Source organism: Balaenoptera musculus, chromosome 7 (genome assembly GCF_009873245.2).
Source record: "Balaenoptera musculus isolate JJ_BM4_2016_0621 chromosome 7, mBalMus1.pri.v3, whole genome shotgun sequence".
NCBI classification, from domain to species: Eukaryota; Metazoa; Chordata; class Mammalia; order Artiodactyla; family Balaenopteridae; genus Balaenoptera; species Balaenoptera musculus.
Window position 1 is genome coordinate 80,858,098 of NC_045791.1, and position 27,921 is coordinate 80,886,018.

Sequence of the window (27,921 nt, forward strand, 5' to 3'; positions counted from 1 at the left end):
ACCACTCTGGCTGCCATGTGGATAACAGACTGTTAAGGGAACGGTGAACACAGAAGACTAATCAGGAGGCTATTGCAAAAATCTATATCAAGACAGTGTTGGCTTGGTGGCAGTGAAGGTGGTGAGAAGTGATCAAATTCTGGATATAATCTGAAGTTAAGGCAACAGAACTGGCTGCTGGATTGGAAGCAGGGTGGGGAAAAAAAAAGAGAAGGAGATAAAGACTCCAAGGGTTTTGCTTGATGAACTGGAAGGACAGAATAGCCATTAACTGAGACGGAGGAGACTGCAGGAGGAATAAGTTCAGGAGAAAAAAATCAGGGCTTCAGTTTTAGACCAGTTAAATCTGAGTTACCTATTAGATAACCAAACAGAGATGTTGATTAGAAATAGGATGCATGAGCCTGGAGTTCAGGGGAGAGGCGCTGGCTAAAGAAACCTGTATTCCCTTGAATCTAAGATGATTTAATGCTGGTATTTCTTGATCTTTATCAGAAACTGTCAACAGACAGCTTCACACAACACAGTGTAATTGCCATCTTGCTGACAGTGAGTGACCGATGCCACCTGATTTAGACCATGGCTCCTCAATCTTGGCACTATTTTGGGTCAGATAACTTGTCTGCTGTGGAGGCTGTCCTGTGCATTGCAGGATTTTAGCAGCACCCCTGGCCCCTACCCACCAGATGCCAGGAGCACCCTTCTGTCACTGACAACCAAAAACGTCTCCAGACATTGCTGAACGTCCTCTGGGGGACATAATAGCTCCCAGTTGAGAACCATTGTTTTTAGAGGGACTAAGATGTAGGGGGGGAAATGTGCCTTAAATAAATGATAGGGTATTAAAATTTGGGAGTTGTCAGTGTGTAAGACCACAAAAGGAGTAGATACAGACAGAAAGGTAGTCTGAGGACTGCACCTTGGGGCACTCCAAGGTCAAGAGACAGTAGACATGAAAAGGAGACTGTGAATGGCCAATGAGGTAGCTCTAATCCCTCCCCAAATCTCACTAAAACAAAGATAAAGGGTTTGGTTGTTGCTGCTGTTTTAAAAACAAACTCATAAGAAGACATGACAAAAATTTGGAAGCTAGAAAGCATCTGGCTGAGTGGTTAAAAAAAAAACTCAGCAGGCCCAAGGAAAGCTGAATGCTAAGCCAGCACTGGAGAAAAGCAGAGGAGCGCCCCAATTTACACTCTGTAACCTCAAATGACTCCAGAAACAGCAGACGTGAAGGTGGGACCGGTTGAAAGCATATTTAAGAAAGCAGTGAATTCCCAGATTTCCTCCTTTCCTGCCACCAGCAGCAGTCTCAGGTTCAGACTGATATTCATTCATAGCACCCCAAAGACCACAGCTTGGCACCAGGTTCATTTAGTTCTGCAGAAAGACAAAGACAAAGACAGCATGCTAGCATGCGGCATGCTACCTTCAGAAGGGGTTTATACAGCCCACCAGGGGCCTTTTTTGGACCCACCACTGTAAGAGAAAGAGATCATGTAAGTACAGAAATCACCCTGGCTTAGGGAAACTTCATGCTCCACAGGAACCAGGAGCATATTTTAACAGCCAATGAGTGTAGGTTCCAGGGCCCCTGGAGGGATATGTTCATGCTCACTTACAAGAGTCACACACTGCACAACAGGAGTCAAGCTCAGTGTCTTTTCACAGGCTTCTATAGTTCACTCACAGTCTTCCTGATCTATATGCACTCACCAATCAGCATCAATTTACAATAAACAATATTACCTGGATACGTTATATATTCATTCATCAAGTTTCTAGTAAAACAATGCCAGGAGAAGGAAAATCCAAGGTCACTTCCCATGAAAAAAAGGGCTCAGACCTGCTATTTTTCACCCTTTCTACTTACACAGTGATTCTCAAACGGGGGCAATTTTGCCTCACAGGGAACGCGTAGCAATGTCTGGAGACATTTCTAGTTGTCACAACTGGAGGGAGGTATGTAGTCCTGGCACCTAGTGGGTAGATGCCAGGGGTGCTGCTAAACATCCTATAATGCACAGGACAGCTCCCACACAAAGGATTATCCAGCCCAGATGTCAATAGCCCTGACCTAAAAGGATTAAATGGAAGGTTGTGTTGAGGACCACTCCACATGCCATGCCTTCTTTCCCAAACGAGTGCTAAAGCACTGGCAGCCAAGCGTATGCCCTCCATGCAGGGGATTGGAAGAATCTTCTCTGGAGAAGCTCACCCACCTGAGAGAAAAGACCTAAGAAGGATACTAGAATAAAGACTACAAAAGACAGAGAAGAATTTTAAGAAGATGAAATTTATAGAACACCAATTTTGTTCAAACCAAGTAAGAGATTTAATCAACTGGGAGAAAGTTTGGAGTAGAAATAGTGATAAACATACAAAAAGCTATTTTGAAATCTAATGACAATTCTTAATTCCAGGAAAAGCAAAAGGTAATGTCCCCAAAAGGAAATGTAACAGAAGTATATACAGTTTAGCAGTAAATTGCATGTATACAGTCATGATAATATAAACACTGAATAGTTACCCAACCAAAATATATTGGAAGGATGGGGGGGGAACGGGAGGGGAGAAAAGAGGGGAACTGTCTAAGGAGCAGTATATCCTCATTTCCAAAGACAGAAGACAGTAGGTAATACATACAACTGAAAAAAATAATCAAGAAATAGTGATATACTTATAGATTTAATGATAGGTAAATACACTAAGAATCAGCTAAAAGAGTAGAAAGCACTTACCTCTGCAAGCAGAATACAGGGTGCATGAGTGTGTGTGTGCATGTGTAGCAAAGTTTTTTTTGGTAACAAGTCTCTTTAGAACTATATGACTGTTTTTTAAATTAATTAATTTATTATTTTTTAAAATTTTTGGCTTCGTTGGGTCTTCGTTGCTGCGTGCGGGCTTTAACTAGTTGAGGTGAGGGGGGCTACTCTTCGTTGCGGTGCACAGGTTTCTCACTGCGGTGGCTTCTCTTGTTGCGGAGCACGCCGCAGGCTTCAGTAGTTGTGGCTCGCGGGCTCTAGAGCGCAGGCTCAGTAGTTGTGGCGCACAGGCTTAGTTGCTCCACGGCATGTGGGATCTTCCCAGACCAGGGATCGAACCCTGTCCCCTGCATTGGCAGGCGGATTCTTAACCGCTGTGCCACCAAGGAAGTCCCTAGAACGATATGACTTAACTCCATGCATGCAAAACTGAAGTATTTTTTAAAAAATTGTATTCGAGTCTGGTGGTAATCTGATACACTGGTTTGGGATCTAGCAAGCCTCCCTTAGTTTTCTTGGTTTGAATTGGAACAGACTAGATCCAAAAAGAAGTACATTGAAACAAGTTCCAGATTTGTTAAACCACTTTTCTACCCATCTGGGCAAGGCAAAAGAACAGGCTGGACAGAGAAGACTTTAACTCCTTTCCCTGCTTTTTGCTGGCTTACTCACCAAACCTTATATTAAAGTCTTATATTAAATATTATACCATTGAACACTGGTATCCTTGCCCATGGATACCACTAGATACTGTGTGAAGTGTTTGCTAGGAGAAGACTTCACTTTTTACTTTATTTGCTCTTCAATTGTTACTTATAATGAGTGTACTTTACAGAGTGAACTTTATAATAAGTGTATTTTACAGATGGAAACACACACATACACACACACCAAGATTCTGAATTAGTTCATAACCTGTCCTCATGCATTTTGACCCAACTCAAAATAATCTGATTGGAAAGAAGGAATATCAACATGTAAAACACAAAATAACCAAGCAAGCTCATCCCTAATAAAATATTGCTCATATCCCAACAGGTAAGTCTAAAAGATATAAGTGATGCATGCTAAGTAGCTGGTGCTAAATATAACGCCCAGGTATCACAAGGTAGAAATAAGTTTTCAAGTTCTCTATAGAATATATACCGCTTAGAAAAGTCTCATTTTAAATAAATGAAAGTTTACTCTTTGATGTAATTTGCTAACTTTCTTTACAAGCAATAAAACTTAAATTTATCTCCAAACTACCATGATTCATGCTTCTTTTGTGCTCCACAGTGCCTAGAACAAAGTACTAGTGGATACCAAGAGTTAATGACTGATGGAAATTACCCTAATGAATTAAATCAATGGGGTGAAAATCAATAATGTTGAGTAATAGATGTAAATTTTGAATTTCTCTGCAATTCCTTAAACAATGTTTTATAAGATTTTACCTTAGTATTGATTAATATAAATTATTTTACCCTGTATTAGAGAGCACTATATATATAAACTGAATGGAAGGCTGGCTTTATTCTGCCCCATAGGTTTTCTTCTTTCTTGCTGCTACCTTATAACAAAATTGCCTTCTCCTTGATGAAAAAAACTCAATAAAGAATTCACCTTCATCAAGCTCAGCTTTTACTAAACTTATTTTATCACAGATCCATTCCTTACCCTCACCCCATCACATCCAGAAAAACTTCATCTTTTAAAATCTGTTCATGCATATTATATCTCTTCTGATTCTCTGAACCACAGTATGAGGAAGGTAGACCATGTACTATTAGCTCCACTTCACTTATGAGAAATTGAAGTTCACAAAGACTGAATAACTCATGTAGGTCTGATGGGTAGTGAAACACCTGGAACCAAGTTTTCCAATTCCAAGCCCAGTGGCTCTTTCCACTACATCACACCGACTCTTTGACAATAAAATGGAGTAAACCCTGAGAGCTAGAATCTGGGAGAATTATAATGGGGATACGAGTCATTTTCTCAAATGGTTATTTTGTAATAAACATATATTAGAAAGCAATTATTATCAGCTTAATAGCTATCATAACTTTGCAAAATATCATCAAATATAAATTACATTTCAAGTTTTTTTTAATCATGTGATACAACTGACATTAATTTAAGGACTTCAAATAGTCACAAGAATAAAACTGAAGAAACTAAATCTCTTCTTAATCATCTTTATGACACTGCTATATCTGGTAATATATTCTGCAGTCTGATTTTAAAGCTTAGCTCAGAGGTATTCTTGACAAACTTTAAATGTAGAAAAAACAGGAAAGTTGATTAGAACTGCATTTTAAGAATATCATCTCTTCCTTATTTTAATACTGAAATACCAGGGAAGAAAGTTCCGTCCACTTACCTCAGTAATTGGCTGCCCCTGATGCGTCAAATCCAGTTCTTGAGGGCGTGTTACTTTATCAATATCCAAAGAGTCCATGCTAGAGGCTGCAGAAGCGATGCTCGAACGAGAGGAGTTGCTAACAGAGCGCGCTTCGGCATCACTCACTGTGCCCGCCGACGCTGTTCTCCTGTGCTGATTAGTTACTGAGGGCTTAGCGTCTTCCAGCACAGACTGCTGAGCAGCCTCATCCATGCTCAAGGAGGCCTGTTCTAACTGTGCAGTGATGTCATCCAGAGAGTAGTTGGCAGGAGAGGGTTTAGTTATCCTATTAGACGAAGAAGACAATCCTTTCAAGGTGCCATGTTTTGATGTATGTCGGCTGGCAGGTAACTTCTGAGTGGCTTTTGTTTCTGTGATTTGACGCTTACTATTTCCTGCACCAATACTGCTGAGCTCCTGCTCTATTGAGCAAAGATCGGCCATTAGGGCATCCAGATCCACAGTTTCTCCCTGATTCAGAGCTTCTGCAATGAACAACATGCATGACGTTTCCAGAACACAATGAATTAGAATTTATACATTCTATTATAAATCAGTTAATGAATGCCAGGGGAAAAGCAAAAAAATTCATCCTATTGGGCCTAACGCCTATCAAATACAGGATTTCTAACAGTTTTTTTGTTTTAAATTCCAAGAGAAAATTTTAGAAGCAAAGAGTCCATCTTTTAAGATTTGTAGTAATCAGAGGAGAATAAAATTATGAGTTGAAAGATAAAAATAATGGAAAAATTGTATACTGTTCCATGGTTTTAACCACATCCCCTATGCAATTTTTTACCAGAGGCTCTAAGTTGTTAATATGACCACTGCCCTGGTGGAGATGTTAATACCTAAAGATCTGAGGGCATAAAAAGAGAAATGTTAAGCCCTAAAAAAATTACAGATTGAAATGTCAGTTCTAAGAACTAAAAGCTGACTAGGTAGGGTTCATTAAATTAAGGCCAGAGGGGCTGGTTTTAAATTAGTAACAAGTAATTTCACTTTCACTGGACTTTATTCCAGTGAAAATACAACAATGCAATTAAGTTTGTTGTAGGATTCTACCTGAGTATGTACTTTGTCAATTATTAATAACTCTACTAGAAAACTATTTTAGTTATGTTCCAGTTTGTTTTCTTCTGTGATCATTTGAATTAGTAATAAAATATACAAATCAAGAAATATAAGAGCTCAGTCAAGTTATGCATATATGGTTTTTATATTGAGCTATTTGTAATTGTTACTGTATTATTTCCACATTATATAACTTAATACACTGTTTTACATTTTATTTCCAATTACGTCTTACCATTCAAGTTGTATATGGAGAAGCGATAAGAAAAATTGGCCATGTTTGTTTCCTGGCGAAGAGGAGACCTTTTTATTGGTTCCGTGGGCTTGTCAGAATCCAAACTCTTTAAAAAACAAAGTTTAATAAGTCATATTAAATTCAGGCTTCAATTATAATAAAAAGATGAATAAAGTTTTTTTTGTATGATTAAGTGAACTTTCATATAATATTTAATTCAACCAAAGTTCTTCTAAGTAACAGCCTTAAGGAAAAGTATAATTGGTTTTCACATCATTTTGGTTATAGTTTCTTCAATTTTTAGATATATGCTTACTTAAGGCACTTGAGATAGTTACAGTTTGGAGTAAATATCTTTCCAAATATTGAATACATCAAGTATAGTGACTGAGCTCGTTTTACATAAATTCACTATAAAATAAGCTAGGTACATGAATATGGGCATGGTAAGATAAGAAATAAAAAGGAATAATGCAGAGAATTCTGTTTTCTCTCTCCTCAAAGGAATTTGTTTTTGGTCCAACAGAGCCTCATTCTTGGAATGAATTACCCTGAAGATAAGGCACAATTCTGGACTCAAAATTATGAGACCCAAGATCTTAATAGAAAGTGGCTACAACTTCAAACAATGATGGAATATCCTTGTTCTTTTCAAGCTCTACTAAGGTGAGGGAAAACTGTAACCAGCTATACTGCCTGTCATGAAGTCTACAATCACACTGAACTTTAAGGTAGGGTGTCTTGTAAGTTAACTCACCACCTTTTTATTTTTCTATTTTTAAGATTTTTAAATTATTTATTTATTTATTTAATTTATTTTTGGCTGCATCGGGTCTTAGCTGTGGCATGCGAGATCTTCGTTGAGGCATGCAGGATCTTTTGTTGCGGCACGCAGGCTTCTCTCTAGTTGTGGCATGCGGGTTTTCTCTTCTCTAGTTGAGGCGCGTGAGCTCAGTAGTTGTGGCACACAGCCTTAGTTACCCCGTGGCATGTGGGATCTTAGTTCCCTGACCAGGGATCGAACCCGCGTCCCCCGCATTGTTAAGGTGGATTCTCTACCACTGGACCACCAGGGAAGTCCCAACTCACCATCTTTTTAAATGACACTTTTTTTCTCTCCAACCTTTCTACAATAAGGAAAATAAGGTATTTACAACAGAGAAATTCAGGGAAAGGGTCAACAGTTATTTAAGGTCTATTTAAATAAATTTGTAAATATTACAATTAGTCTTTTAAATTTTTAATTTCTCTTTATAATTATCAAATAGATTTCAAATGAAAAAGAATGCTGAATAGTCTATTTGTAGAATCATGGAATTAGATTAGAATGCTATCTTCTTTATTCATTTGCTTCAATTGAATCCATTTAGATAGTGTCCATCCAGTTTTTAAAGCTATCATCTGAAGGAGATCCACAGCCATTCAGTGTCTTATTTCAAAGTTTCGGGAAACAGCTAGGAAATTCTCCTTTAACCTCAAACCAAATTCTTCCCCTGCAATTTAAGGCCTAATCCTCCTTCTCTCAGTGGAAATGAAGAATAGTACGTAGGTAATGTTTTCAGTAAAACTTGAATCTAATTGAAAACATATTAAAACTCAATCTATTCATCAGTTCAAATAAACAAATACTTATTATAATTATCTGCTGTGTCCATGGTGCTGGGGCAAAAAGGGAAATAATAAGAAATACTCCTTGATGCCAAGAAATGGGTAATCTAGTAGAGTGGTTTTTTAACTTTTTTTTTTTTTTTTTTTGGCAGGGGATGGAGTCAGGGTGGGAGTGGAGGTCATTGAGAATGTGATAAAAGCCATGAACCTTCTTCCAGAAAAATGCAAATACATATAAAAATTTGCAAACAATTTCAGATGATTCAACAACCACTTAAAACTTAAAACTGATTTAATATAAAGTTGAAAATCCATTAACATCGTTTGGGTAATACAGGTGCATAGATGACTCTGTAGTTAACTAAAATGAGGAAATAAACAAAAATTTAAGTTTCAGCCACCAACTTAGTAAGTAAAATATTTTTTGAAAATTTCTGAAGTGTTAAAAAGCAACTTGCTAGCAGCGAGCCACGTTATGCAATAGTTTTAACCTGTTTTCTCTCTAAAGACAGCTTTATACATAAAAAAAGAACTGTCACAGCATTAGTTTAGGAGCCAACTCTTTTGATGAATGGCTCTTCACATCTGTATGTCAGGGAATTTAAAACATAGGGAAGAATACAAGGTTTTATTGTATTCAGTAGAAATGCCATCTACAGTGGAGTAGCATGGAGTCCACTCCACCCAGAGTGGCTGGACTGATATCTACCTGTCTTTTCTCTTTTTTGGCCCCTCGCCAGGGATGGACAATAAAACCCAAAGTCAAGGAAACCCCTGGGAGTTCCCTGGTGACCAAGTGGTTAGGATTCCGGGCTTTCACTGCTGTGGCCTGGGTTCAGTCCCTGGTCAGGGAACTGAGATCCTACAAGCCACGCAGCGCGGCCAAAAAAAAAAGAAAACCCCACACATGACAGCTGGCCCTCATACTTTCCTTCAAGCATTATCATTTTCTATTTCCTCTTCTTTGCTTCCTCTTTCCTTTTTCTCCTCAGCACAGAACTGCATAGCCTAGTCACCATCTCCATGCCAAAATCACTTTTTTAAAAAAAAAATTAAGAATTAAACTGAAATGGTTTGGTAACTACATAAAAGACCTTTATCACCACAAATACTGTTATTTCTTCTGATTGGAGATGAAGAGCATGATCCTTATGAAATCCTAGTAAGACTGAAAGCGTTCTTCTCAAAATTCATCATTAACGGGCTGTGGTCACAAACATGTCTGCTTTTCAAAATGATCTAGCAAGAATTACCTGAAGAGTTTCTCAGTTTCAATCCCAGACTGCTATAGAAAGAGATACAGAAACAAACTAGTACTTTAAGTTTCCAAACCTTACCACCTACTTTTCTACTGGTTAACAAATCTCATACTTAGCTATTTACACAAAAATTCTTCCCAGAGATATTATTTAAGGATGAGTGAAAATAAGTTTTGTTCTAACGTTCTTTCTCACTGTCATAAAGTTAATGTTCCTTTAATAAACATAACTATCTTCATATATATTGAATATAATGTATTAACTGGGGTAGTAATAGTATACGCTTTTATTCTAAAAAGTGACCTGGTTTAGAGGATAAAGTCATTCTTTTTTTTTTAAAACCGAAGATCCAATAAAACAAAATGAAAAAGCTCAGCCACTGTTTTCAAATGCCGCCGGGGATGAAATTTTGTCAGTATTCTGGAATCATGTAATAGAAAATATCTGCATGTGAGGATATTATTTATGTTGTAAAATGTGTTCATACAAGTTATAGAATAGGATTTGCTAAAATTTAGATTTTTACATTTTAGGCTTTAAAACTTTTTAGGCAGCAACTCAATTTATGAAACAGATTTTAAGAAATCCCTCTAGATGCATAGAACCTCTGTCAAAAGCATTTTTTTCCCGAAACTCCTTAAAATAACCACAGAAGACAGTATCTTGTGTTCTAGAGTTACTATTCATTTACTTGTTAATGTTTTGGACATTTTTCCTTTATAGCAGTATTTTAAAACATAAACTATATTCATATCCTCATGTCTACGCAGTAAAGTTTTAGCACATAGTGATGACTTAAAATCCTCAACCAGTTTTTCAAGCACTATTTCCAACCTGAGTGAGTTTGTCTAGCTCCCCCAGCCAGGCTCCAAACATTTTGTCCAGGTCCTGATCTTCCTTGTCACTGTCTTCTTCAGCGCCATGGTCAATTTCTTCATCTGACAGCTGCTCCATCTGAAATACAGATATTTGTGTATAATGAATAGTTATAGGCTGAACTTGAAACATCATGCAGTGTATGTTCTGATACATATTGCGACTCTCTGGAGTCAAACCTTGAAAACTAGAGATTATATTATAAAAGGAAACTGGAAGTCATAAGTGGAGACAAGGTTAACAAGTGAGTAGAAATGAGCAATTAAGTCTCAAATTTTTAGGAAATTGTGAAAGAAGAACACACAGTATCAGATTATAACCAGAATCACAAGTAATGATGATTTTTAAAAAAAATTTTTTATTGGAGTATAGTTGCTTTACAACAATGATTTTTAAATCACAGACCACTCCCATTAATCAGAGGATATTACAGTAGTACAGTTCTCTCCACTAATAGATCCTGCAACACCCCCAAACACCACAGAAAAAAAATTTCAGAAGACTTTAATGAGCAAGTTATTATCTTATTTATTCTGTAAAAATTTGTTCAAATAAGTATGTATCATGAAAACCTTAGTTCAAAAAGCATTTCAGAGAAAAGACAAAGCAAAAACCTTTAATCTAGTTCAGTTTGTTGAATTAGCTCTTCCTTCTATCTTACTCTTACTTTCTACCCCATTTGTCTTTTACTAACTTCCCTATCAGTCCCTACAAAATTCAAGGAACGAGAATTCAAATAGAAAACTGGAATTGAAAACATGAAATTCATATACAAAATTTCCTACATGTGGTGACTTTTCACGTGTAAGTCCTTTGAAAGAAGGGATATTTTCTTTCTTCCCATTAATAAAATAACGTGATATCTGACACGGAACTTGCGTATTATTTTGTGAAAGGAGGAAAAGATTACACGAAACAAAGTAAGATCAATGACTGATCAGATACTTAAAATTCTTAAAGTAAGATTAATCTGATTAATATAAAATATTTCAATATTAAAGGCTCTGAGAAATCTTCAGTAAAGCTTAGCTTTGCTTAAACCAACATATTCCAAATTTACATGACCACAGATCCTTTTCCTTCAACTTGGAGTAACACACATTAACTTTCCCAGGGACACAATGAATATCTTCATTGTACATGCCATACTCTTGACTCACGTTTATGAAAATACAAATTTTGTTCTAGTGGATCTAGGCAATATTCAGAATACAACTTGTCAGTTAGCTTAAACAGTTCTTCAGAGATTAAAGATATCTTTAATCTAGAATAAGAATTTATATACATCTTATACCTCCAAAGCAGCAATCAACAAAATTATTTCTGCGGTCCTTAAACACAGTTATGAGATACATAAGGATTTTAGCTATCTGATGAGGTGCCATGAAGTTAAATTTTAAACCTTATTTTACCATATAAAATTTTGTAGAAACGATCAAATACTGTTGCAAAATCAAAACTGAATTTAGTTCTAATAATGCTGAAAATCAGATCATATCCCATTTAACCACTTAAGAGATTCTCATTTCTTAATTTCACTACTATAAGCATGTATAAATCAGGGCATTCTACCTTGACAAATGTAAAATGGATCAACTAATTTTCCAATGCATAAATTTGGCTCTTAAAGACATTTGATTTTTATAGTTCACTTGTATTAATACTATTTCTAAGATTTTCATTCATTATTGAATTATTTACAGAGAGTAGCTCCCGCTCATCACAACTAGAGAAAGCCCGCGTGCGGCAACAAAGACCCAATGCAGCCAAAAATAAATAAATAAAAATTTTAAAAAAGTTATCTACCCATTAAAAACAAAAAGTTAGTGCAAAGAAAAACCTCATCACCAGGTGACTTAATTATTCGAATAACAGTTGCTAGTTTGAGAACATCTAAGAGTAGTAATACTCAGTCTTCATGATGAGGGCCAACAAGCAACAGAACTGGGAATGTTAACAGTCAACTTCCTTTTCCTTCCTAATCTTCAAAACTAAACACTGGAATAACCCAGAAGCAAAAATATTCTAGGAAGAATTCTGCTTTGAGATAATGACACTTATGCCTACACTTTCCTTCTGAGCACACACTGCAAATGCCCATAAGGAAGATGCTACACTGGAAAAAAATGAAACAATAGGAATATAATTTTACAGCGCAAACACTAAACGGTTCAAAATGAATATGAATATTTTAAATTGTCATGGATCCAAATAGAACTACAGACTCCACACCAAAGTCTGGTGTGTTCTGTGAGTTTTTTTCCTATTATTCAAACCCAATAATTATTTGGATTTTAAAAAGTCTCTCAAATATTTTAATAATTTTGTTTTATCTAGACTACTATTGACTCACGTAAAGGAACATATGCTAAGGAACAATGACAGAGTCATAAAATAAATCGAAAATTTAAAGTAACTATTAGACTTTTACTATTTATGTAACTTTTGCCAATTTTGTCCTTTCTTGAATTTCTGTCACCACATGGGTTATTTTACAAAAATGAACTTTAGACATTTTATTCAGAGACTTTTCCAATAAAAATTTAGGTCCTACAACATTTCTTAAAGGATCTATACTCTAAAACAGCACTCTCCATTCTCTAGAAGCTGATGTTAATCCTTATTCTCCTACCCCCAATACGGCATTGTTTCTGTTTACTACACACACCAAATGAGGAGCCCCAAGAAAGTTTATAGGCTCTGCACTGTCTAAAAAGTCAGCAAATCTGGTAAGGCAATTCATTCCTTATTATATATCAATCCTGTCTCCAATTAAATCACGATTCTAAACCTGAATTTTCCCAACATAATGCCCCTGCTGGAAATGATGACAGCAGAAAATGCAAATTAAATTATACACTAGTCAGTCAACTGTCCCTCCAAACAAAAAGGGGAAATTTTTTTTAAGAAGAAAAGAGAACTTACAAATTTTGTTTTAAAAATAATTAGATATAAAGCAGAAACTAACACACCATTGTAAAGCAATTATACTCCAATAAAGATGTTAAAAAAATTTAAAAAAAAATAGGACTTAAATGGATAGCTTCTAATGTGATGTTTTTCCCTAATGATGTAGAAATAGGCCCAAGGAAACTATAATACATACTAGAACAAATACTATTAAAATTACTCTATTAAATTAGGTACTTTAGGAGGAACATACTAAGGTTTCACTCAAAGTCCCTGCTCCCTTATATCTGAGGGAAACTATTTCCTTAAAGAACAAATGTACCCTGCCACAAATGAAAAGGTTTACGCTTCCAAAGTGCAGACTTACTGAATACAGAACAAAGCCCTAAGTCGCTGGCGGGTCGAGAAGGCCCTGAGTGATCCTGGCCTGCAGGGACCTCTCTGGCCTCTATTCCCACTCTCCTCTCCCCACCCTCCCCTCCAGCCACACGGTCCTGCCCACTGCTGCTCCTTGGAGCAGGCTGTGGGGGGAGGAAGAATGTGGACTCTGTTTTGAAGACAGATTGAGAGATGCCTAGCAAACATCCAACTGGAAAAAAACGAGGAAGTTAGGACTCAGGTAATGAGAAAGTTTAGTCAGTCTGAATATTATTTCAAAATCATATGTTTACTACAGAAAAATAATAGATTACAGCTAATAATAACTGACATTTTAAACTAGTTTACATTTATTTTATTAATGAAGTGAAAACAGAAATAATGGGGGAATGATCCATAATTGCTTATATGCTGGTTGGTTTCATTTCACAAATAACAGTGAATAATTGTGCTTCAATTACTACAGGTGAAAACGTATAATATACATAGTAAGCTCCACTACACATAAGGAAACTATCCATTTAGTGTGCCTTAGTATGAAACAATATTATTCCCACTAAATTTTCCATGAAGTTAAAACATTCAAGCATATTTTCCCTATTAACCTTCCTCTTGGAAGATATTTTGGTTTACTACTCAGTTTCCTCACTGCAAGACGGAATGGTGATCTTTATCAAGAAGGTGGGGCTTTAGAGTAGGACTTAAGGATTTGAATAAATATATTCCAGGTAGGGCTAATTATAAAGAGCAAAGAAGAAGGTCTGTTTTTGTGAGACTGTCAAATAAAACAAGAAGGAAGAGTGAGATTTAAAGGTCAAGGACTAAGAAAGGATCCGGTCATACAGGAAATCCTTGAAAGCCAGACCAATTTTTTCCCTCCAGAAGGCAACTGGGAAGAACTAAACACAGAAATGAAGGAGGTAGGGGGAGAAATGGTATTTTAGTCAGAGGACATGGTACCTGTATAAGAGTTATTAGAAAAGGGAAAGACCATTAGAAGGCCACTGTGGGTATTAGTTAGAGAGAATTACAGATACAGAAATTAAAGTCTTGAGAGGAAGTATAACTTATACAAGTCACATACTTACGAGTGGCAAGAAAAATACATGGTATATAGCCAGGGTGCCTTATTTATTACCGAACTCTTTTTTGTCCCTTTAATTCAAAAATTCAAAAATAATTCAAAATACTTGCTTTTAGTAAAAGCACTTAAAGAATAATTGCTTTTTGTAAAAATAAGTGCTCTATACTTAAAAACACGTGAAAACTCTCAGAATACAGGAGTGCAGAGCTGCTACTACAGCATTTCCTTAGGTCTAGCATGCTTAATGTTCCAAAGAGGCAAGAGAAGCTTTGGTATTATTTAGTATTTACTCTACATCTACCATGTGCCAGACACTGGGGGAACAGAGATCAACATGACAGACTCTGTCCTTAAGTATATATAATCTAGTAGGGAACGGACCAGGAAACCAACAATGATGAAACACTATGTTAAGTGCTATAATAAAGTTTTGTTATGTGAGTGTAGTCTATAATAGAGTTTTGTTATGTGAGTGTAGTCTATAATAGAGTTTTGTCATGTGAGTGTAGTTTAATTCCGTTTGAGAAGACGAGAGGAAAGGTGTGATGCTTCAGTGGAGACCTGAAGAATGAATATACAAGGCAGAGATGGGGAAGAGGGTTGTAAGCAGAGGGACCAGCATGTGCCAGGGTATATAAAGGTGTGAGAAGGTTAAGACATGTTGAGAACTCTAAGTGGCTTAACATTCCTGAAGCATAGGATGTGTGGCATAGACCCATGGAAAATGGGGCTGGAGAGGGAGGTAGGGGCAACATTATAAGCCATATCAAAGAGTTTGGACTTGATGCCATACGGCAACATTTTTCCAGTTGTGGTCTACTGATGACCTATATCAAAATTACCTAGGGTGCTTCTTCTTAAAGTCAGCTTTAAAATGGTGTGCCCAAGATCTGAATACCAATTTCCAGGAGGGGGACATTTTTAACAAGTCCCCTCAGGGAACTGCTTATGCCCACAGAAGTCTGAGAACTGCAATAGTGTGTTATAATTACTGGGAGGACTTCCAAGACAAAAGTAATGCAGTTTTGCATGGCCACAATTTGGTTAAAGGCAGAACAACCTAGAATAAGTACTCCCGAAGACCATAAAAAAACTAAGCAGCATCAGGATCTCCTACTTAACATACCCCAATTACTCCTCCTCCATGGAAGAAGCAAAAGTTCCATGCTTCTTCTCAGAGTTATTTAGAAATAAATTTCAGTTCTTTATGTCCAGTTACGTTTCAGTAGCTCTATCACAAAAACAGTTTTGAAAAACACCTCCTATGCTGCTCTAATCTGATAAATAATTCTAAAGAAAAACAGACACCAGAGAAGGGGGGCTGTGAAGACTTCCAGGTTCAAGGAGTGCCCCCAAATGCGCAAGATACAACTCTTGCAAAATAAAAGCAAGAGGAAGGAAACCTAAATCAGGCAAAAGAAACAATAAGGAAAAAAACTCTGTTAAATTTAGTAAGGTGAGAAAAGAGGAAGAGAACCCATCAAAAGAAGGGAGGAAGTCAGAGCTAAGAAGGAAAAGGAGAGAAACAGGACACAACAAAATGTAAAATGAAGTGAGAACTGTGGGGGATAGAGGGCTATTAACTACTCATCTGAATAGGGCACCAAGAGGTATGTTCCTCTCTGGACCTACAACTCTAACCCAGTTCTGCTGTGAACTAAATGGTAGCAAGTGTAAACTGCCCAAATGGAAGCTGGGAATTTAATAAACCAATTGAAACAGTATAAAGGCAAGGTTGATAGAAAAGAAGAAGAAGAGAAAATGAAATAAAATAAACCAATTGAATTTACATGAGCACTTTACAGAATTAAGATATTAAACATGTTGTGTGTATAGCAACATTTTCCTCAGGTTTTACCTTTTAACTTCGTTGGACTTTTTTTTTTTAAGACACCACTAAACATTTTTTTTTTAAGTAATCAAATAGTGAAAAACATTCTTACACTGTTTTGTTCAGTAAATTCTTCTCCACCCAGAAATCAGATAAACGGTTATATAAATTTTTAGTTTTATTATTCATTCTTTTATGTAATTATTGCATTTTACATAGGTAACTTAGTTTTGCACAAAATGTGAAAGTGAGAAACTAGACTGATTTTTCCTCCAATTCTAAATTTCCCATGCTTGATATGTTTCTTTTATTTATATATATCTACATTCTATGAACACACTAGGTTCTTTTTTTGAGGATCCTTTTCCAGTGTGAACCTTTTCTTAAACATCATTTTATAGCTTGTTATTAATTTATAAATCAGATGAGTTTAAAAAAAGAAATCAAAAGTTCTGTATTTCCAATCACTTAAGTTTTTTCTGGAGGTTAGTGGCCCTCAACAGAAAAGGCCCAAGTTCTACTTGGGGTCCAACACTTCAAAACACCTTGCCTACAAACAGCATTATGCAAGATACAAAGAAAGCAAAAAATATCTTCCATGACTTCAGAGAACATTAATCCTAACTACGGGGAAAGGTGGTAAACATAGAGGTATCTTGATTAACAAATTCTCTAAGAACAAAGTTCCTTTTGTAGGCCTGTGCATAAAGGAAGCTACTGTCTCCTAAGTGTTGAAAGAGACAAGAGGCAAAGTACTATATCATCCAAAGCCTTTGCAGGAGGATGCCCAGTAAACTCACTGGCCATGAGCGAACTTGCATGGCCTGGTCCTCTGGGAATGAGCTGACACCTGGAACTAAGTTTTGTAAAGTTTCCACATGGAACTGAACCTCCCTAATAAATACAGAGATGTACTATTCTTGGGCCAGCCACTGTGAACCCCTCCTTACTCAGAGGAAAGAGAAATACTTGGGGAGGTGATTCACACCCTTATACCTACTCCTCTATTTATGTCTCTCTTTTTTGACAACCCAGGATGTAACTAACACATCCTCTTCACTATCATGTACATTAACTGTGAGGTAACTAAAGATCATATAAAGAAGCATAAAAACAAGCAAGAGCTCTTGTAACAGTTGACAGAGGTTATAATGCCTAAGAGCTAAAAGTCAAATCAAAGGCAATTCTGTTGATTTAATGTTTAATGTTTATCAAGCACTTAAACACAGCCCCTAGTAAAGGAATTCTTTGAACAGGATGAACCATATTCATTCTTTTATTTATACTGGATTTTCATAATACTAGATATTCTTAATCTACTAAACCCCAAACAGGAACTCCTTATCTAAGTGGAAAAAACAATCTTAGTTCAATCTTCTACAAAGAAACTCCTACCATTCCCAGAAATAAGATGTTCTAATGATCAATTTTATAATTACTTATTACACAGTATACCACAAACCATAATCTGAAATCACAGGGCAACTAAAAAATAAACAACAAAAACTGAAAAACAAAACCAAAAAATAATAAGTGTAAAATTCTTTCATTTATATTCCAGCTTTTCAAGTTTATTTCAGAAACTGTGAGAAAATTATTTCTGTTGTTGTTTAAGCCACCCAGTGTGTGGCGATTTGTTACAGCAGCCCTAGGAAACTAATACAGTATATATACATATGTGCGTGTGTGGGTGTGGGTGTGTAGGTGTGGCTTCCACAACTGCTTCCAGGGATATTCATCTTGCTCCACACTTGGGACCTTTCCTGCTATACTACATAAGTATGTAGTTATCTTTGGAGATGGTTAATACTGTTCATGCACTCTCAGGTTCAACTGAAAGTAGAGGCTACAACTTTACTACTCTCTTGGGTAGGAGAAACTGTCTTGAAATTACTGAAAGCCTCATTAGGGTGATGGTCGACTGCTGTTTTTCTCCACTTTTGCCCTATTCTCCTGTAAGACAGGCAAATGCACGGCAGGAAATGCAGCCCCTCAAGGCAGCCCATACTTTGGGGGATAAGGGAGACTGCCAGACAGCTGTAGCCTGCAGCAGAGAAACCATTTGGATTGGATTTTGAATCATCAGTATGAACTCAAGGTTTTAAACAGATAGAGATAAAGGGAGGGGTAGAAATAAAGGCAGATATTATGTGTATGTGTGTTTATAGGTATGTCCACTGAAAGGGCCTCGTAGCAGTAACACCCCAGTAGCAATTAGAATACCTAGTTCCCAGTTCTTGGTTTCTAAATACATATTCTACCCAAAAAGTCACCAGAGATCCTTGGAGTAATGATTCCAGGGCTGGGGCAGAGAAAATAACAAGATGAGCCCCTAGAACATCTAGTGCCAAAAACTGCTCAATAAAGATGGGGATATGTCATAAGGACACAGGAGCAAGCCTGGGGGGGAGGGGGGGGGGGCGGGTGTCCCAGGAGCCTATTCTGGGACAATTTAAGCATCAAAATAAATTATGACAGAAAAAAGTATAACACATTGACTAAAACAAGAATCCATAAATCTATACTGATATAAATAAACATAATAGGGGAGAAAGTTCTTCCTTACAGTAGAATGCCAACTAATTAACATAGAAGAAATGACAGATCACCACTGCAACCACTGCAATAACAACTGATTCAGGCAAGAACCATCAATAGATGCTAAAACTAGTGGGTGAATATTTGATACGACATTTACATATTCTCAAAGTATCGCCCCACAAATTATTGGAGGGACACTGCCTTAACCAAGTTATCAAACTTAACAACATCAGTATGGGGGCAAACCTTATGCTTCCTGTAATGATGCACTGAGAAGACACATTATTATTTTGTGGTATTCCTGACAAAAATTAATTACTAAATCAATCATAAGAGCCATTTTATAAAATAATTGGCCTGTAGTTTTCAAAAATGTAATGGCCAAGAGCACAAAGAAAGGCTGAAGATATGTTCCAGATTAAGGGAAACCTAAAGAGACAGGACGACAAAATACAGTGTTTGATACTGGGACGGGATCCTGGACCCAGAGAAAAAATGTTAAGTGCATAAACAAAGCTATAAAGGACAATATTGGGACAACTGACAAAATTTGACTATGGATTATAGATTAGATCATAGTACCGTATCAATGAAACGTTTCCTGATTTTGATAATTGTACTGCTGTTATATAAGAGAATATCTTTATTCTTAGGAAACATACGCTAAAGAATTTAGGCATAAAGGGGCATAATGTCTGCAACTTATCCTTAACTGGCTCAGAAAAAATGTGTGAGTGTGTGAGTGTGTATGTGTGTGTGTAAATATGTATATAGGGAGAGAGTAATGATAAGTAGGTAAAATGTAAACAATGGGTGAATCTAGGTAAAAGGAATATGGGAGTTGTTTGTACTCTTCTTACAACTTTTTTGTAAGTCTAAAATTATATCAAAATAAATTAAGGAAGAGAGAGAAGGGAGGCAGGGGAGATAAAGAAAAGAAAGAACAGTCTCTCTACCCTCAGGAAGTTGTAGTTTAGTTAGGAAAACAGAGCGTGAATTTTTAAAAATTCAAAAATAAACGTAAAGAAAAAAACATAGGTTGAAAACATTTTTACCAAATAAAATAATGCAGTTTAACCTAACAACCCTAAAAAACACTTGCATATTTCTCCAACATATGGTTTTCATTATGTATGCATGTGTTACCATTCCTAAATTGCATTTGCCTGGTTTACTCAGTTAACTTTTTAAGGTTAGTTTGGTCATCATAAAATTAGTTTTACTTAATGGAAATAAAAGCTTAACATCTTAGAAAAATAATTACTCATCAGATAATTCTTTCAGAGGCAAAAGACAATCATTTCCAAACTTGTAAAAATAAAGTAACTAAGTGAAAAAAAAAGTTGGTTAACATCACAAGTAGGTCAGGAAGAAATCAGAATTCAGTTCTAAATCAAAGACTACTATTTAATCAAATAATAAGGCTAAAGCTAAATATAGACTTTAAGATGGGATTTTTAAAAGATGTTTTGATTTTTAAAATTTTGTTACATTTAGTGAGAAAAAAGGGAGTTAAACAGTGAAACACTTGTACCACCCTGCATTATTCATTAACATATTCCCTGACCTCTTGCCAACATCCAGAGATATGAAGTGCCAGAGTTGACCAAATATCCCCGACTCAACAAAGCTGAGATGTCTGCTTTCTGTTTCATCTCTCTCACAAATGTAAAAATTCTAAGAAAGACATTTGTAACACATTACTGACAGAAGATATTCAATACAGTTCCCCATACAATCAACCAATCCATCTAAAAAAGTCACATTGCTGAACTGTAATTATCACTGAGAAATTTATCAGTGTCAGCACCAGGAGGCTCAAATATTTTTCTAACTCCTTGCCCTCCTTTTCATTTTGTTGACCATTATCTTGGTTCAGATTCACAATGAATCATCCTCAGATTATTCTAGTAACTTCCTAACTGACCTCTCTTCTTTACTACATCACTGTCAGACCAATCTTCCTTAAAAACTCTTTTCAAGTCATGATTCTGCTCAAACACCCCACAAGGGTTCCCCAGGACATTCTGAATTAAGTACAAACTCTTCATCAAATGATTTCAGACCCTCTCTGACATGGCCTCAACCTAAATTCTCAACCTTATTTTCTACCCTTCAATCAACCAAAACTACTTAGTATTGTCAAAAAAACAAGCCATGCTTTCCTAACTTGGCTGTTGTTCATGTTTTCAACCTGACTGAAACATCTCAACCTGTCAAAAGACAGACAGAATACACTTCATTCCATTGAAATGACAGTAAACAATTACAAAAGGGAATTAACTCATAAAGGCAGTGAGAGCTGGAGACGGCAAAGGCATCAAAGGACCTGAGATTTTTGGCAAATTTCTGTAAGACAGAAATGGAATCATACTGGCAGATGAACCAGTGCAGGAGCCATAGTTCAAAGCAACCATTTATTCAACAAATAAACGTATTAAGCACATGCTATGTGCCAAACACTGCTCTAGAAGCTCAGGATGCAGTTATACATGTGACAAACAAGGGACCCACTAACACTGAACTTACATTTTAGTGAAGAGAGAAGATTATTAACAACAGCAACAAAGTCAGACCCGTGACAACTGTGGTGATAAATAAATTAGGGTTGTGTGGAAAGTGAGCAAGTAGCCGCTTTAGATTCAATGACCAGGGAAGACCTTTCTGAGTAGTGATACTTAAAATGAGATATGAATGACAAAACAGAATCAGACATGCAAAGATCAGAGAGAAAAGCATTCCAGGCAGAGGGTACAAGTTTGCTATGTCATGGAACAGAAAGCTTAGTCTGATGAGAAGAAAAAGTCAGATCATGTAAGGATTTGTAAGCCAAGAAAAGCAGTTTGAATTTTATTCCAAGGAAGCCCTCTCGAAGGCAATAGAAGTCATCCCTCTCAAAAGGCTGCAGCAGCGGTGGGGACCGTTCTTGGAGGAGTCAGAGGGTAGAGTGGGAAAAGGGATAGAGGTGGGGAAAAGGATGCTCAGCAAGACAGCAGCCAGTATTCCCCACACCTGCAACCCCAGGGTAATGCTGGCATTTGCTTCCAAGGTAAAGGAAACGAGAGAAACAACTCCTCAAGCCTGGAGGCAAACTTAAATGCCTTCAGGAATCAGGTGGCCAATATAAAGACCAGAGGCAGCCGGATGTAAACCAGTAGGGAGTGGTGGAGCCTGAGAACTAGAGGGCATATCATAGCTAAAAATATTTGAATTTTTTAAAAAGTTTATTCTGGAATTAGATAGTGGTGAAGTTGCACAACCTGTGAATATTAAAACCCACTGAAATTTACACTTTAAAAATGTGAATGTTATGTATGTATATCTTAAAGAAAACTAAAAAAAAAAAGTTTAAACACTGTGCTAAACAAAAGAAGAATTAGGTACTACTTCCTCTGAGAGGCCCATGAACTTTGTACCTCTCTATGGCATTTATCACTAATCAGCTTTGTATTGTGTGGTGGTTATTTGTGCACTTGCCTTATCACCCTCCACACCCAACTAGGTTGTAGGCTTCTAGAAAGAGACCATATGGTTCTCATTTTTCACCCCAGAGCAACTACCAAAGAATCAATTCTTCATCTGAATTTCAACTTTTTTTGTTAAATATTTCTAATTTTAGATGACTTAAAATTTAAGATGACATCTAATTTAAGATGACTCAAAGCTAAAGGCGCATTTCTTAAAAAAAAAAAAAAAGTGGCTAATTTATCCGGCTCTCAAAAATACTAACTTAAAAGGAACCAACACATTTAAAATTAATTTCTTTATAATAGAGGAATGGTTTAGAAAAGAAAATTCTACAATGCATTTTAGTTTCAGCAGAATAGTTTTATATTATATGATCTGATTCAACAGCTGTGTTATATGACTCTCTTATAAAAATTAACAAATGAGGGACTTCCCTGGTGGTGCAGTGGTTAAGAATCCGCTTGCCAGTGCAGGGGACACGGGTTCGAGCCCTGGTCTGGGAAGATCCCACGTGCCGCAGAGCAACTAAGCCCATGTGCCACAACTACCAAGCCTGCACCCTAGAGCCCTCGAGCCACAACTACTGAAGCCCACGCGCTCTAGGGCCCCTGTGCCGCAACTACTGACACCCGCGCACCTAGAGCCCATGCTCCTCAACAAGAGAAGCCACTGCAATAAGAAGCTCACACACGGCAAGGAAGAGTAGCCCCCGCTCGCCACAACTAGAGAAAAGCCCACGCGCAGCAACGAAGACCCAACGCAGCCAAAAATAAATGTAAAAAAAAAATTAAATGAGTATTAGTAAGGGTTTCTGCACGTGACAGAAACCTAACTCAAACTAGTCTTAAGCAAATAATTTATTCAATTCAACGTATAAGGAAGTTTATCAATACATTTATCACAATGTATCTCTTCTCTCAACCTCCTTTATATCCCTTTCTCTCCTTTCCAAGGTTTCATTCTAAAATTCTGTAATCCTGTTCTGCAACCTGCTTTACATACCATCGCTTTAGATTCTCCTCATTCTGTTCCATCATTTCCCTCTCTCAGTATCCTTGAAAGGAGCTAATCCAAATTCCTGCATATGAAAATCCAAAATTTATACAGTTGCTAAAACAAATGTTTAGAATTAACCAGAATTCTGAATAGAAACTCAAGGTTGGGGAGAAATCACTTTACTAGTAAATCCCACATACAGCAGTTCTGCCTCCATCTTTGCATATCTTAGTATTTTATTGTGGCAGGAGTCAGAAAACCAACCAGAGATGGCTCATTATTCCTGACATTAACCAGCCAAAAATGGAAATAAATAAGACTGATGGTCAAGATTAGTTTTGGGTAAAGAGGAGAGAGTCTATAGTTAACTGAAATTTTCAGAACGAGTTTGTGGGATGTTTAAACAATAGTTGCTAAATAAACATCCTCTAACATTTTAACACAAATTCTGGCTAACAAGAAAACTCAAGTACGTAAATCTTTCATTTTTATGCCCTAAATATGAATTAGTAAGAGCAGAAACCTTTATTATCTAATAACACTGAAAGGCTGGTCCATTTAAGGAAAGTCTGCAAGATGTTCCTAGCCTAAGCCAGCTGGGATAAGGAGTCAGGAAACTGGAAATTCTTATTCTGCCACTAACTAGCAGAAACTATGGGCTAAATCATTTAAATCCTTAGGCCTCATTTCTTTAGTCTGGGGAAAAAAAAGGACTAGTTAAATCCAAAGGCCTCTCCCCACCCTTCTCAACCTATCCTTGATTGAAGTTCTATTATTTAATTACTGACTTCACTCTAAATCCCTTCAAATTCATCAGTCTTCTCTCTCCAGTCTTAATTCCAGAGGAGAAGCACCTCTTTTCCAGTTACTCTTTAGGCATCCTGCTTAAGGGGAGGGAGAGGCTTGAGGGAGCTTGCTTTTCCACCTGCTCTGCAACCCGAACTCCCAACACAAATGAAGTCTCAGCAGGAGTCTAGAACTTGTTCAGGGTGCTTGACTTCTAATAATTTAATACTTATAGGGTTTTTATGGGTTTCGGTTTTACCTCCCAGAATCTATTCATTTGTCTGAACAGTAGAAATGGTCATGATTACAAGAAAGAATTAAATTTGACTTACTGCACAACAAAATATGGATTCCAAGAAGTATGAAAAGTGGCTGCCAGTGACAGAATGAGCAATATCTCTGGAGTGGGCTTGCTGTACACCTAAAATTTATTTTGAATTCAACTATCTTAAAATTTCGTATTAATTTTACATTCTGCTCTATAAGTTAAAATAGAAAAAGTGTTTACAACTGCCTATCATCAAATAAATTTAGAGCTCCAGGGGAATGGTGACATTTATTCTATGGTTCTGCATTCCCAACCCCTCTGAATCCCTAACCCTGTGTGCACTTGCACAGACACACCTAGGGGAGTCTGGGAGTACACTGCTCTAGTTTGAAAAAGCAGGAAAGCAGGTGGTATCACTTCCATCTTTTTATAATGAGGAAACTGAAGTTCAAAGAAAGTCTCAGAGAGAGGAAAGATTAAAAACATTTACCTGGGACTTCCCTGGTGGCGCAGTGGTTAAGAATCCGCCTGCCAATGCAGGGACACGGGTTCGATCGAACCCTGGTCTGGGAAGATCCCACATGCCGCGGAGCAACTAAGCCCGTGTGCCACAACTACTGAGCCTGCACTCTAGAGCCTGCGAGCCACAACTACTGAGCCCGTGTGCCACAACTACTGAAGCCCGCGTGCCTAGAGCCCATGCTCCGCAACAAGAGAAGCCACCGCAATGAGAAGCCCGCGTACCGCAACGAAGAATAGCCCCCCCTCGCCACAACTAGAGGAAGCCCGCACGCAGCAACAAACACCCAACGCAGCCAAAAATAAAATTAATTATTTTTAAAAGTAAATAAAATAAAAAAAATTTACCTGTTCTTTATTAACCTCTCAATAAAATTTAAACAGAAATTTTAAATTTTATTAAAATTAATTTAAATTTTTAAAAAATAAAAATAAAACCCAATAACTTCACTAATCTTCCTACAACCTTAAAGAAACCAGTAACAATGCCTAACCATTATAAGTTTTGGCTAAACAGAATGTGGGGTTAAAAAAAAAAAAAGGGGGGCGGGAGGTTTCAAAATATCAGTGATTCTCATCTCACCACATTGGCCAAATCTAATAATGGTCAGGTAGTGTTAAGTTTGGTGCACTGTTTTTGATCATAGCTAAAAGGTTCACATGACTGGAGCCATATCCACAATATACAAAAAAGAAGACATTCTTGGTTGCAATTTGTCATTCCACAGGTGGCTAAGTGGTGTCCTTTCTTCCATCACTGTTTCATATGCATTCCCAGATGAAGAAAATGAACTTCTTGATTTGGTTAAGAGCTGGGGCTCTCCAGTTATTAGATTACCTGATTTGAATACTGAATAGCTCCATGAACTTGTATTAGTCCTTTTACATCTTCCTAAACCTGTTTCCTCATTTGTAAAATCATCCCACATCCTTATGGTGAAGCATACATGAAATAATCTACATTAAAGACTACAGTGTCTGGCGTATAGGTAACATCTACTGAGGGCTTCCTATTTTCACTGTGGTCCAGCTTCTATCAATGATGCTTTCTTTACTTCTCTATTTGAGAAGGTGGTTGATGAAAACATTTAAAAGGGTTTAAACACCATTGGCAGATTTACTTAAAATCAGATTTAATAATTTGGGCATAGAAAAAAATGATAAACTGCTACAGTAGTCTTCAGAGGCTGTCACAGGAAGGAATGCCTTTGACTTTGTTAAACCATGTCTGAAACAGATAAGCAAAATAGAAATATCTACTATAGCAAAAAGAGATCCCTTGCATTTAATCTTCACATTTGAGAGCAAGATGATCCATTTGACCATCTCCAAGATATCTGTTTAAATGATTAAAGATAATGTTCATATCAACTATACTTCAATAAAAAATAATGTTCACAACCAATTGAGCAGAAGAGTTTCCAATCAATACAAAACATATCTAAGCTCCATCTATTTTTCAAGATCCAATTTAAGTTCACTCTCATGAAACTGCCCTGATGACTACAGCATGTATGTTCTTTTAAATTTCGTGTTTTTACTTAGTCATATCACACTATTTAGCACTCTAGTATAGACTACCACTGTTTTCTGTTGATATCATATACTTTGAATAGAAAGAGAGGAGGGAAGTTTCAAAATGTTAGTGAGTCCATAGGAAGGTGGTGTGGCACTGGTAAATACACGTGGAGTACAGGCAGAAGGCTTGAAGCCTCTCTAATAAGTTGCCATGAAGCTTTTAATATATGCCTGAGGTCCGTCCAGTACATTCTAATTATTGGGAGACTAGGATGGAGTCCACACATTTGTACATTTTAAATGCTCCAAAGAACAGAGACAGCAGGGTTAAAGATTACTTTTTAACCTTCATTCTTAAAGGCAGTGGCATTTGAACGTATCTATAACTTCCTCATCATCTGTAATGAAATTTTTTCAGATAAAAGAAGGTGGATGAAATTTTGTTCACCAGAATTTCAGCTGGGGATCAGTAAACCTACCTGATATAGTAAGATAGATGATAGTTTCCAAATGACTGCAACAATATCCCCAGTCTCATTTGCTCTTCTCACAACAATCTGCCTTAACACTCTTCCTATTGAGAGGTAAAGTATATGTTCCCTTCCCTGGGCTCTGGGGAGGACCTATGAACTATGGAGGAAGTGATGCTGAGTGACTTAGGGGACTAGATCATCAAAAGTGCTAACAGCTTCCTCCTCCTGTTTCTCTTGGAAAGCTGCTGTTGGAACCCACCATTATGCTGTGAAGAAGCCCAGGCCACAGAAGGAGGCTAAGTGTAGAAAGTAGCCCACAGCCGCAGCTGAGGTCCCAGCTTCAACCACCAGACAGGTAAGTGAGGAATCCAGCTCCAGTTGCCCCTGACTGCAACTGCATGAGACATTCCCAGTGAGAACCATCTAAGCCTGGGCAACCCCCAGAACCATTCGAAATAATAATAAAATGATTGCTGCTGTCTTCAGCCACTAAGTTCTGGGGTGAGCCAATGCACAGCAGTAGACAACACAACATAGTGCTACTCCTTGTGAAAAATACATTGAGAGTGGGGGACTAGAGTTCTGAGAAAGCTCTACAGGATAAAAAAATGGTGGCAGGTCTGAAGAGCTGGCTGGGGAAAGTAGCCACAGATGGGGTGCAGAGGCTGTAAGATAGTAAAAGGCTACACATCACGTGATTTCTCCCTTGTAAACCTCCAAATGGTCAATAAAGTCACTAAATTTATGAGACCCTTGGCTCATAAAGGAAAGAGCTTTGTGCCCACAAGGACTAGGGGCAAAGATACAGGAGCAGAGAGATGAGACAATAAGGAAGTAAAGTCAGAAGTCATGGAGAGAGAACTGGACGTTCACAGGCTAAAATACACCTAAATCATGCAGAGGGACTCCAAGTGAACTCTTAGGCTAAAAAGTTAGCTTTCTTTTT

At 37.2% G+C, this 27,921-nt stretch overlaps 1 protein-coding gene across 1 annotated transcript in view; it reads right to left on the bottom strand.

The window, feature by feature from the left end:
• Positions 1-27,921, bottom strand: part of RAPH1 (Ras association (RalGDS/AF-6) and pleckstrin homology domains 1) — an 86,633-nt gene that overhangs the window by 44,462 nt on the left and 14,250 nt on the right. The window contains 3 exon segments of the mRNA XM_036857465.1: positions 5,131-5,636; positions 6,461-6,566; positions 10,162-10,281. Of these exon segments, the coding sequence (XP_036713360.1) occupies positions 5,131-5,636; positions 6,461-6,566; positions 10,162-10,281 (732 nt within the window).